At 42.6% G+C, this 13,901-nt stretch overlaps 1 protein-coding gene across 2 annotated transcripts in view; it reads right to left on the bottom strand.

Moving 5' to 3' along the window:
* nkain2 (sodium/potassium transporting ATPase interacting 2) overlaps nucleotides 1-13,901 on the bottom strand; it is a gene marked incomplete at its 3' end in the record, with an annotated part of 150,617 nt that overhangs the window by 299 nt on the left and 136,417 nt on the right. Inside the window, exons 5-6 of one of the 2 annotated variants that reach the window (XM_083790696.1) lie at nucleotides 10,958-11,018; nucleotides 2,702-2,783 (exon numbers count right to left, since the gene is read on the bottom strand). In XM_083790696.1, the coding sequence (XP_083646822.1) occupies nucleotides 2,702-2,783; nucleotides 10,958-11,018 (143 nt within the window). Of the gene's footprint in view, nucleotides 1-2,697; nucleotides 2,784-10,957; nucleotides 11,019-13,901 lie in introns of those variants that run through there. The other variant, XM_083790697.1, reaches the window with a different exon arrangement.

Raw genomic sequence — 13,901 nt, 5'->3', positions numbered from 1 at the left:
GACATGGTTTACAGCTAAAATCTGTTAACAAGAATTGATTACATCAATGAATTACCAGCTGCATTAAATTATCTGCGGGGGTCCGCTATAATTATCTGCCTCTGTGCCAGTTTCAGCGCAGTCGTTTGTTTCCGCCCGGACATATTTGCGATGCACACAGAAACAGCTCATCGCAATTTAGCCAATGAGAGAGCCAACTGGAATAGCACAGCGACGTCAGTCATGACATGATAAATGAGACTTTAAACTAGTGACTGGAAGCAGAACGTATTCATGACCATGTTTATTAAGGTAATACAGTCTAGGTGAAGTTGGGCCCAAATACATGGTACTCTATGGAGCTATGGGGTTTTTTGGGCCCAATGACAGCGCCACAACAGGCCATTATATGAACTTTCAGGAAGTCCCAATTTCCTTAGTGGCTTCACAAAATTCACAATCACTCCATATGGTTGGTCCGACAGGAGGAGGCTTTTAAATGGCTGCCACGGCGTGTGTGTGAGCATGAGCCGTGAGTGTGTGCGTGTATGTGTATGTGTGTGTGTATGCGTGTGTGTGTGTGTGTGTGTGTGTGTGTGAGTGACATTTTTCCCATGGGACTATAGCTGATGCAGTTTTATTGGTCCCTCTGGTCTAAACCAATAAACACTGAACCCAATGGACAACAGCTGGGGAACAATGATAGCATATTGATGAGTGTGCGCGCACACGCACGTGTGTGTGTGTGTGTGTGTGTGTGTGTGTGTGTGTGTGTGTGCGTGCGTGCGTGTGTGTGCGTGTGTGCGTGCATGCGTGAGTGAGTGCGTGTGCACGTTTGTCTTTGCATTGTAAATGTCTATTTATGAGTGTGCATGTGCATGTGCAAATTGTGCATGTGTATGTGCATGTGCATGTGCATGTGCGTGCGCATGCGCGCATGTGCGTGTGTGCGTGCGTGTTGTTTACCAGTGCCCATTATTTTGCTCTCCGTGATTTACAAGGTGTGTTATGTGTTCGTCTGGGGAGATATAAAACTACAGCATGTTCCTTTATTACCTTTCTTCTTTGTTTCAGTATCACGTTCCATCCATCTCACCCCCCCACACACTCTCTCTCTCTCTCTCTCTCTCTCTCTCTGTCCCTAATAAAAGCAGAGTATTGATAAGCTGCCTGCATTCATAGTTTATGTGTAGACGTATTGGGCAGTTAACAGTGATACGTTGGGTGTTTTCTCAGTTAACAGTGATACATGTTGGGTGGATGCCAGCGCCCAGCGTCTGTCTTCTTCAACGAATACAGCGTCGTAATGAGTGATACATACATACAGTATATCTACTAGTTAGTGGCAGCGGTGGCCGAATGGATTGCGGAGCGGTCTTGATACCGGAAGGTCGCCAGTTCGAATCAGTGGTCCGACACATTAAAAATTACCACCGCTGAAGTGCCCTTGGACAAGGCATTGAACCACTACCATGAAATGTTCTATGAAATAAGCAGGGCCTGGCTGTAAACAAGTATCTGATGCTTAGTCCAGTTACCCTGGGTAAACATAGTACCTTTCCTTTCCTTTCACACATATAGTGGCGGTGGCTCAGGGGTAGAGTGGCCGGATGGCAAACGCAAGGTTCCCAGTTCAAGTGTCCTTGAGCAAGACACTGAACCCCTAATTGCTCCTGATGTGCTGGTTGGTGGTGCCTTGCATGGCTTCCGCTGCCATCGGTGTGTGAATGGGTGAATGTAATGCACGATCTATGTAAAGCGGCTTGGATACAGGCGCTAAATAAATGCACCATTTACCATAGCAGTGGCAATTTCGTCCACTTAACACTTAGCCCGCTAGCATTTATTGAAAAATTAGGATCTAATTCACGCCAGCATTTTTCCCAGTCGAGCTCTTATTTTGAAAAGCCACATGTCTAGACTACCGGAATTTACAATATGGGTCTATGCCGGTGCACTGGAGATCTCCACATCGCCGGCTCTGTGCCATCAAAGAAAACGCTGTATCGACCAAAAATGCCATCTGGGACAAGGAATAGGAGATACAGGCGATTGAAAGAATCGGATAGAATGGATTCTTATGGTGCCGAGGACCTAAGATGGGCTCCGGGGTTTTGTTACAACAGCTAGCTACCAGATGCTAACGTAAGTAGCATCATGGCTCGATCGGTCGAATGCACTATAAATGCGCAATTGCCATTAATCAATGGCAATGGCGGTAAGCGTAGTATTAAAAAATAGGCTTCAATTGACCTACATCTACGGTAATGGGGGTGAAATAATTCATGTTTTTTCACTGACGATGACAAAACGCCGCCATCACGGCAAACAAATGTCTTCATAAATCAAAGCATTACACACTACACTATACAGCGTCACACGAAGGCCTCCAAAGTAGCAGATCGGCAAGCATCCAAACACGTCTCGAAGTGACACGTTTCGATGCTTGTAGATCTGCTACTTTTGCTACTTTGAATATAAAACCCTATATATATATATATATATATATATGATATAGAGACATATAGAGGTGTATGGTACTCACTGTACTCACATGTACATAGGTTGTATAGCTGCATATAGAGAGGCGCTACTCACATGTACATAGGTTGTAGCTGCAGATATAGAGGCGCTACTCACATGTACATAGGTTGTAGCTGCAGATAGAGGCGCTACTCACATGTACATAGGTTGTAGCTGCAGATAGAGAGGCGCTACTCACATGTACATAGGTTGTAGCTGCAGGTGGGAGGTCTTCTGAGGCCCCTGGTACCCGTAGGAGTCGAACCCGCCTATAAAGTCAACTGCACACCAAAAAGACACGTTACAATGTATCTCTCCACACACCTAATGCATATACTGTAGAACTAGTACACACACACACACACACACACACACACACACACACATGAATGGGGATGGAAATACACTTTGAATGTTTGGGTATATTTAACAGACTTACTGCTTGTGGCGGAACATTCCACCATAAGGAATGTAATTACCTTCCGCTCCTGACGGATTGATCCGTCAGATAAGCTTTATTATTGATATCAAACTGGATCACTGATTTCTACTTTTTCATTATTATTTTGGCTTGGCCTTTGCTTCTTTAGCAATCCTAGACCGGGTTGCGCAACCTCGCCCCCGCCCGCATCCCATTATACAGGACAGGCTGACTAAAAGCTGAATGAACTCGAAATCTACAGAGCTCTCCGTGGTTTGGATAAAACGCACGATGTTCGGAGGTCTTTGCTGATTATCCGGTGGTCTAGATGGAAACATTGGCGCTATTTATTTAGCATTAATATGGACGCACACAACAGGATATCCGTCCTGTGTGTTCATCCTCTAAATCGCCCCCCGCAGCCCTCGGCAGTCTGAGGTTGGCTTTACGTCAAGCAGGTGGCAGTAAACCTAACACCTATGATGCTAAAAACGTGTATGCACGTCTTCTCTAATCAAACTGGGATGTGCCTTGGACGTGTACAGCATACACGTCTTTTGGTCCTTGTTAATGATATAAAACAAGATCGCTGTAATCCATAATTTTTGCCAGCTCCCGTTGCTAGGCGACGCCTTGTTCGGAGCTTCCGGACATGATTTTGCGGATGCGCGCTGCCGTTCACTTCCGTTCAGACAAATCTTGCTATTATCTCTGAATCTACGGTGCTCTCCGTGGTTTGGATGTTCTGTCCTAATTTCTGACTTAACGAAGCATCTCGTTTTGGAATATTAAAGCTTCTGATGAGAGATCAGACTTGACAGCGCAAGGTAGATCTGCTATTTTCTAAATATTTGTATTCATTTGAAAACTTGAAATGGGACAATCTGCATAGTCAGTACTTTCTATTTCTGGTACTTTAAGTACATTTTGAATCCAGGACTTTTACTTGTTACATTGCAGTATTGATACTTTTACTCAAGTCAAACAATTGAGTAATTTCTTCCACTACTGCTGTGCAGCGTGCAGTCAGCCTGAATGATGTTCGTAATAATATGTGCAGTAAAAAAACAACGTGAATATAGAATGTGATGAAACAAATTGTTTGCTTCATGAAATCCTTGGATGAAGACTCTCACGTTTGTTATGGTTGGTGTTTTGTATTTTCTTCAGTCATCCTTTTGAGTTTCCATTCCACTTTGATGGAACTAAATCATTTGAGGTTTGCTTTTAAATATTGGTGGCACGCACGCACACATTTATATTGCCATACTTGTGAGGACGACATCATTTTAAGATCTTCTGATTTTATTGCCCTTTTTAACTATAGAGCCTAAAGCAGAAAAATAGCAGATGTACAAGCTGTGCACGCACGCACCACAAACAGACCATTGAGTGCTAATACCACAACACCAGTTCAGCTCTTAACGGTCAGTGTCCAACTATTTTAGGTGCAATCATATATATAAGGCTTCAGGCCCTCGGCCGCACTCTCTGCCCTTAAATCCAATCTACTCCGCCATCATTCTTCCCTAAACCGTTTTTCCTCCGGACCGGGCACCAAGTTAATTCGATGAATAAGCTTCTCCCCTCGCCAAAAAAACAATCGGTTACCGCTCATTTAAGTCTCGATGGCCGCCCGCAGGCACCTCTCCATTGGATTGTACCACTCTCTGTGCGCGTGTGTGTATGTGCGTGTGCGTGTGTGTGTGTGTGCGTGCTGCTGACCTCGCAGTGTGACAGTTACAGACGTGCACACGTGACCACTTAAGCCATGGGTGAGCAACATCTTTTTTTTTCCTTTTCTTTTTTTTCTTTATTTATTTTTCCGGAACTTGAAACACAAAGTGCTGAATTATCTTTCAAAAACAAAACGGCTGGATTTGTCACTCTGGTGTAATCTTAGGTCAACATGAAACAATCCACCCTCAATGTAGCATCGACTTTTAAATCGGCCCACTGATTTATATCTTCATCTTGACGGATGTCTTGCACCATGTCACCACGTGTGGATTTCGTAGACTAAAACTATGACAAAAAAAATGTTTGTCGACTACCTTTTTTCACGGGCTAAAACTAAATGAAAACTAAAACTAAAGGTCCTGTGTACCTGTTGCTTTGAAGAGACACACCCCTTTGGCTAGGACACTCGTAAAGTAACCTGGGAATAAACAGTTCTTCTCAAGACCTCTAATGACATTGTTTTCATGACAAGATACAGTGAGATGCTTATACGACGCACTGACTGACTGACTGTAATAGTTTATTTGTAATTAACCATTGTCACGTACTATTGATGCTTCTTGTTTTGTTTACTTTTGACTTGACTTTTGCTGTACACACAGCAGTACATTTTCATTTTCATACTTTTACCCACTCCTGCGTCGCCTCTGGGCGACTGATTTCCCACCTCGGGATAATGTAAAGGTATCCATCCATCTATCGTCCATGGGCCGGGTCAGGCCTCTGTATACCGCATGCTGCCCATGTGTGACTTCAGCCCTGAGGCAAAATAATTGGCGGTCACTGAGAACGCTGGTTCTCAAACCTTCTCATGTCAAGGACCCCAAAAAGCGGCCGTGGACTCCCAACTGAAAACATGTTGTGCCAATGACCCCCATACAAGATTCGTGTCGCTGTTGTTTGAAACCTTTGCCCTTCAAGATTTTCTGTTTTTAACAGCAGATCTAAAAGTTGATTGTCTATTTTCAAATTGGAGACGTACATAGCCTAGGCCTATATAGGGTTTAACACAAATAATAGCCACAGTGCTTTATTGGGTAGAGGATTTAGCCCTCACTGAGGACCAATGAACATCCAGAGGTGCTGAGGAAGCTAATTAATCTACTATTTAGCGCACACACACGCAAGCACGCACACGCACGTATGTGTCTGCATGTTTCAGTGTCATTCTGTAAGTATAGTCAGACTCGCACAGTAAGTGTTGCTCTAACTCTGAGAGCCGCTATATCTGTGTCACAGACTCATAGGCTAGGCGTCTTTTTGGTTCGGCATGTATAGTACACTCACAGAGGAGTATAGCAGGCCTACTTGTATTGTTGCGCCAGTAGGTCGCAGCATACTATGTCCGTCCGTCAGTGAGTTGTGTCACGCCATATCTTTCGACATTTATGTGCTACTACACTACTAGCCTGGAACTCACCTATGCTTTCTATGGCATAGGCAGCTCCCGGCAGGATCCGCCGGGAGAAACTGTGCGCAGCTGCTGGACATGAGACTAATTAATTAGAGCGACAGAGAGAGAGAGGAGTGTGTGTGTGTGTGTGTGTGTGTGTGTGTGTGTGTGTGTGTGTGCGGGTGTGCGTGTGTGCGTCAATTTAACAAAGGTGCAGACGATCAGAAATCAGCAGTGATCGACGTTTGCGCTACTCTATGCTAAATTGAAGTGGACTCGGACCCAGACTTTCTTTTTCTCCCTGGAAATAAGAACGTCTGTGTTTCCGAGGCTACTACACTACTGACTTTACCGATTTCCACACTTCACCTGTTTATTCATGAGTTATTCCATTACTTTTGATTATTTGCAAACTGTCTCCCCATGTGTGTTCTCTGGCACCCCTATAGGCCATGCAGGGTCATGACATGGATGGAATGGAACGGTGAGGCCAATGCACGCCTCAAATGCTGCGTGGCTGAACATCCTGTGGCTCTCTCTCTCTACTCCTCTGAGGGCAGAGAGGTCCTGCATGGCCACACATTTTAACCTATTCTGTACGTGAACCCCTTTTTGGTGTTTTAAGCATTTGGTTACGCTTTATAGCTATTGAATAATAGCAGATCTACAAGCCCATATGAGCTTGTAGGTCTGCTATTTTTTTTTAATCCCGAAAATGTGGCACAAAATCTTTGAATATATTCTTTCAGAGCGAACGTTTTTAACTCAAATCTTTGCTTCTGTGGGGGAGTCGCTGGAACAACATTATTTTCAGATGGGGGTCGGCGGCCAAATACAGATAATTCTTGGGGGTCCTTGACATGAAAAAGGTTGAGCACCACTGACATAGAAACATAGTTTTTCAGAAAACTGTCAGGATTTAGAAGCCATCTTTGTAGAATCGTCCTCAGGTCTAAACGGGTTAAGCGCCTTCCCGAAGAGGCTCGTATAGTCCCACTGCGGGGGGAAACTGGTCTGTCGACGACGTCGAGGGCCAGAGAGAACGATAAGCTCATCGCTTAAAGGCGCAGTGAAATGAAAAAGACGTTTTTCACACTTTTAGACCATATCCGTGGTCATCATATGGGCATACCTAACAATGGATGCCAAAAAGAAATTCTGTGTGTTTTTATATCAAAGGTCCATAAAAACGATTGTATTATTTATTTATTAAAACGATTCTATTGTTTCTGTATCAGTGGTGTTCAATATTTCATGTCAAGGACCCCAAAAATGATATGCCTCCGCCCCCCCATCTGAAAATATGTTGTTCCAGGGACCCCAACCCAGAAGCAAAGAATTGAGTTAAAATGTTCAACAATTATATTCAAAGATTGTAGGCACTTTTTTACGATATTTCAAAAATAGCAGACCTACAAGCTCGTAGCGTGCCACTCGGTGGCGCGCTATGAGCTCGTAGACTGCCTAACAATGTATTTTAAGAATAAGGCCTAACAATGTGTTTTAAGAATAAGGAGTGGTGCAGGTCTCCCTCTTAACTCTTAAATAACTCACTATACAGCCGGGAAAGCGTCTCTGTCATTTTACATTTCTTTCAGCAGATCTGCAAGCTCATATAGCACGTCACTTCACGCCACGCTATGAGCTTGTAGATCTGCTATTCTTTGAAAAATCAAGAACGTTTGCAAATCCTTGAATAATATACTATTTTTTTTTTTAAAGCGAACATTTGTAACTCTAATAATGATTGCACATCTGGGGGGGCGGGGAGGGGGGGGGGGGGTTGGATGGTGGCCAGATCCTTATAATTTCCTTGACATGAAAAGGTTTTGAGAGCCACTCATATAGCAACGCACCTTTTACGAAAACTGTGAGGATCTAGAAGAGCTTTAGAACCGACTACGGGCTAAAGAAGCGGGTGCACACAGAATAATTGGCTCTTAGATATGCTGTACTGTAGGGAGATTACAGGAGGAGTGTGTGTGTGTGTGTGTGTGTGTGTGTGTGTGTGTGTGTGTGCGCGTGCGTGCGTGAGTGAGTGCGCGTGCGTGTGTGCATGCGTGCACTGTACAAGCAATTAAAATCGTGTGATAAAAAAACCCAATATAACATGTTTAATGTTTACAATGTTACAAGTTTAGATGCTTAATCAAACAATGCTTCACTGGCTCTGTTAAAACATATGCGGGCGCATACAGTATGTGTGCGAGATGATTTTGACCACGGGAGTGCAGCGTGACCTATAAATATCCCTGTGATAATATATAAGGAACAGCAATGTCCGTGTCCGCCTATGTGTTGGTTCACCTATGTATATTAATGAGCACGAGTATGACTGAGGGGCGCTGTTTTCCAGAAACAGAGAGAGAGAGAGATAGTATTAGTGCTGCACTGTTGCCTGCTAATGAGAGAGGAGAGGAGGGGGGGAGGGGAGTTGCACCACTCAGTTCACACGGGTGTGATTTTTCTTTTAATTTTGGCATAAATGGACAGTGCAACCCTCTTTTATTTCCATGTGACAATGATAAATAAGCATAGCTCGCCTATTTGCAATGGCATAGGCGTTAGCCGGGCTTAATCATTCACTCATTTCAATAAGTGCTTGCCTTTAACAGTCATTCAGATAAATTGCAGAACATTCTGGTCATCTGGATCAGAGAGGCTGAGCGAGCTTATGCGAGATCATTTCCGGGAGTTGGGACTGCTTAAATCTTTCCATGCACATCCCACCAAGCACACACCAGCCTTTCACATAGGCCTATGTTTATGCATTCATTCGTCACTCACTCCATAAACATTGATCATGACTGCCTTGCCAGGCTATCTCTCATTAACGTGCAGGCATCACTCACTCACAGCAGTCTACCTAATCCTACATGACATCTTTAACGTGCACTGTGCACGAATGGGTAATATTAATATACGGTATAGCCTACAAAGGTATTCCATTCATGGCGATGTAACTGTGATGTGTGTGTGTCTGTGTGATTCATGTAGCCTAAGCCTATACTTGACAAAGTTGACAAAGGTTGTAGACTCACGGAATAAACCTACTGCCGTTTCTTTCCAGTGTGCCAAAATGCACACTTACATATAGGTGCGTGCGTGCGTGCGCGGACCTGAGAGGCAAACGAGGCGAGAGGGGGAACCTCTTTTATTATTGGATTTCAACACGTTTGTTTGGTCGGATTCCGGTTGTTCATGTCGTGAAATCGGGGCGCTTCGAGAATATTAAGGGTGTGATATTTAAATGACGGTCGGTTTGAACCATGACATTTTTCAAAGCTGTGACCGAATTTACGCTATTTACGATCATTTCATAAATGCCGTGCCAACGTGAGCGCACGCCAAAACCCATGCTCGAATTTAAGGCAGAATGCACACTCCATTGATAAATGAGGGCCTACTACATGTCAAGAAAATATGTTGTTCCAGGGACTCCCCAGAAGCAAAGATATGGGTTAAAAACGTTTGCTGTGAAATAATATATATTCAAAGATTTGCACATATTTTCATTTTTTTTCTTCTAAAATAGCAGATATGCAAGCGCTATTTTTCAATAGCTAAAGCATAAAATAATAGTATAGTTTAAAGCTAAGGTGACACAGATGCGTTACAGGTACGCATTTACGCCTAACATCGAAATAAAAAAAAGTCTTCTAAATCATGACAGTTTTCTGAAATGTTTCAATATCAGTGGTGCTCAAAATTTAAAAAAATAGCAGATCTACAAGCTCGTAGCACTATGAGCTTGGAGAGGGCAATATTGGAGAGGGCAATATTGGAGAGAGCTTGGAGAGGGCAATATCTCACAACGGGTAAGGGCTAGTAATGATTAAAACACCAAAAACGGGTTCCCGTTCAGAATGGATTAAATGGGTTAATATGGCTTTTGTTCATCTTTCCTTTGAAGAACCTTTCCTTTGAAACATGGTTGCCTTGAGAAAGTTTGAAAACCAATTCACGTACAATGGTGACAATAATTTTCAACCAAAAACAAAACTAGGAGATGAATGCGGTTGAGTTCTTTTCATCATCTTTCAGGAGGAAGAAATGGTAATCATTGAGTAAACCTTTTCTGAACTTAAAAACAAAAGCAAATACAAATGTTTAAAGGGATCGTGACATATATATTTTTTATTTTGCTTTTCTGAGCTCAATTGCACCCAAAAAACCTGAGCTTTTAACATTCAGTAGATTTTCTGTGGTTTGGGGAGGCCACAGATCCCATATATGAAATAACAAGTTTCCAGCAGTTGAGGGATTTTGCCTACAATAACAACGCTTCGCCCCTCCGGGCTTTCTCAAGAACTCTCCATTTAATCACTTTTTGGGGTCTAGCACCGTATAAAAACCAGGATGTGCATATCATTGTCCTCTTTTACATTGGGTATAATTGAGGTCATGAAACCCAAAATTAAAATAAAAATGAAAAATAAAAATAAATGAAAATGAATGTTATGAAACCTTTATGTCCAGCAGATTGACGGCACCTAACTGAAACACATATATATATTTTAGGGGGTAAATATAATATATTTTAGACAGTTTGTTTGACCTGGCCGGGATCTAATTATTAAAACATTGTAACGTAATCTAATGCAGAGGTTCTGGAGACTCTCCGCTTATTAAAGCCTAAATGCTTTTAGGAGATTACATCAGATTCTACGGCCGATTCCGACAATTTCACAGAAACAGGATGTGCAGTATGATTATGAGTAATACACGGAAATAAACGCAGGAGAAATATGCGTGTGTGTGTGTGTGTGTGTGTGTGTGTGTGCGCACATTGTGTGCGTCTGCGTGTGTGTGTGTGTGTGTGTGTGTGCGTGCGTGCGTGCGTGCGTGCGTGCGTGCGTGCGTGCGTGCGTGCGTGCGTGCGTGCGTGCGTGTTTACTCACAGCTGTCCTCTTCTTCTGAAATGAGCTTGACCACATAGCAGGCATAGACAAATCCCACCAACTAGAGAGAGAGAGAGAGAGAGAGAGAGAGAGAGAGAGAGAGAGAGAGAGACAAAGAGAGAGACAAAGAGAGAGAGAGAGATGGGGGGGGGTGAGAGTGTGTTAAACAGAACAGTTGATTCGATTGCGTTGCTATCAAATTGATTGGAGACAGATGTGAAACGAACAACACAGAAACACAGACGCAGACACAGTAACACAGACGGAGACAGAGAAACACAGACGCACAATTTTGAGGTATTTTTAGTTCACTTGAGTACACTCCACTACATCTCGGATTCAAATACTGCACTTTTACTCCACTACATGTATTTGATTAATTTGATTTGATTATTATTACAAAACAAAACATACACAATGAGTTTACATTGGCCCGCCGGCAGCACCATCTGGTGGCTGCATTGTGTACTGGAGAAAAGATTACAGGACATTTGTCTCTACGGAGAACCGTCTTATTTTGAAAGGCGTTTCACTCGGAAACGGAGAATCAGGAAGTGAATAATATAGCTATGTAACGGAGAATCAGGAAGTAAATAATAATAGCTATGTAACAGAGAATCAGGAAGTGAATAATATAGCTATGTAACAGAGAATCAGGAAGTGAATAATATAGCTATGTAACGGAGAATCAGGAAGTGAATAATATAGCTATGTAACAGAGAATCAGGAAGTGAATAATATAGCTATGCAACAGAGAATCAGGAAGTGAATAATATAGCTATGTAACAGAGAATCAGGAAGTGAATAATATAGCTATGTAACAGGTCCCGTGAATGTTCATTATTTCACCCAAAACATACATTTTGTAACCAGCGTTTAGAGACATGAGCCGCAAATCAAGCTTGTTTTGATACAAAACACAGAAGAATACTCCTATTTTACCGCTGTTTCGGCGCTGTAGTGCCGAAATGATTTAGGCTCATCAGAAATTTTCTGTAGCACCGAAGAGCCGACTTTAGGACGGTACCCGCCCCCCCCCCCGAACCTCAAATGACGTCACATTGTAGGCTCTACAGAGCCGAACCGACTTTTATTCGGCTCTAAAATAGGAGTATGAATCGGCCCTTACAGGCACATACAGAACAGAGTTGTAAAGCATAATCAATTTATATTAAGCGCCAAAAGACGTTCTCGGCGACGAGGGCGTTTGGAGTTGGACCAGAAGGCGTCAAAAAACGAACTATAGGCGAGGAATGAGTAAGTACATTTTGAGGCCGGTACCTTTAATACTTTATTTACTCATGTCAATTTTTAATTCTGGAGTTTTACTTGTAACATAGCATTTCTATATTGCAGTATTGATACTTTTACATAAGTAAACAAAATCACACTGGCCAATCACGTTTGGCCCTCACTTTTATCTTCAATATGTACTTGTGCTCAGCCAATCAAATCATCGCTATGGGGTAATCAGCCAATCGTCAGCCAATGTGTGTGCTCATCTGCTAACTAATCAGACTAGTCATACAATCTCTAGTTCTGTCAAATCTGGACTACTATCCTGTTATCTGGTGCTCTCTACTCAGTTGCTGTTCGTATTTTGTAGAGCTTTTCTCGTGTTTTAGCTGCAGTGTTGGCTGTTTTGCTAATTTGTTCCTCTCATCCTCCAGACCTGGCTCTCTGCCGTGCCACTCCTGGAGTTCCTCACCCCTCTGTTCTGGACTGTTTGTTTGGCTGCCGATCTACAAGCTCGTCTTCGACTACCCTCTTGGATTTCCCCTAAGTATACAGTATGTTATATTATATATATTCTCATAGATACATATCTACCTAGTTATACTATAGAGTATTTGTGTATTTATATTGATTTATATATATATATATATATATATACATATCTATACATTGTCATTAGACTGCTTTATTTGGACATTAAAGTGCTTAACTGTCTTCCTGCCTCTTGAGTGGTTGCATTTGAGTTCAGAACACAACTCAGTCTTAACAAAAATAACCTTAATAATAGAGAAAATATATCATAAATTAATACTGAAACCAGATAATCATTAAGGAAAGTTTATGCATGCACTATTGTGTAGGCCACTATGTAAACTCTTCATTTCCATTTTCCAGCCATTCAGTTGCAAAAAAAATAAAAAAAATAATAATAATAATAATTTGGGGACATCCCAAAATACGGATTGAGAACCCCTGGTGTAGACTGTAGACTAAACTCAACTAAACTAAACACAAAGCTGGGCATATAGGAGGGGCCTATAGCGCCCCTCAAAAATGTGAGTAACTTTTCCACCAGCGATACAGAGACATACAGTACAGTACAGACATAACTATAGAGACAGGTGTATGCATAGACAATAGATATACATACAACTATCGACACAGTTGAACATACACAGAAACAGGTGTTGGTACAACTAGAGCAGCACAGCACTGTGGGATATCGCTCACAATTAGAGCAGGAGAGACAACACGGACACACACACACACACACACACACTCGCACGCAAAAACACCTTCTATCTATCTTCAAAGGCAAGCTGCAAGGTTATCTGAAACCTTGGGAGAGATAACCCGCATTCTGGTTTCTTCTCGTAAATGTCTGCAAAAAAAGGGCCTGGTTTGTATTTTTGTCGCACGTCGCCGACCCACGGCCGATCTGATCGCCCCGTGCTAGAACGGCCCGCTGTTAAACCAGGCCTTCCAACGTAGAGGTCGGAACCCTGCACGTCTATATATAGTTGGTATAAGACACCCGATTTAACTTTGTGTTTCTCCTGATGCGTACCTCTGCGCTGAGCTCTGTACCTGAACTATATGTGTGTACCGGATAGGTTGGATAGGCTGCTGGCTGGGATGGCGATAGATCTGTGATTTCAATATAAGTAGCACACCAAGTAGGAAATTTATGCATTTGACAGCACTATAA

The sequence above is a fragment of the Protomyctophum parallelum genome (genome assembly GCF_964188405.1).
Source record: "Protomyctophum parallelum genome assembly, chromosome: 19".
Taxonomy (NCBI): domain Eukaryota; kingdom Metazoa; phylum Chordata; class Actinopteri; order Myctophiformes; family Myctophidae; genus Protomyctophum; species Protomyctophum parallelum.
Note: the sequence above shows the minus strand (reverse complement) of the source record. Positions and strands in the feature narration are given on the sequence as shown.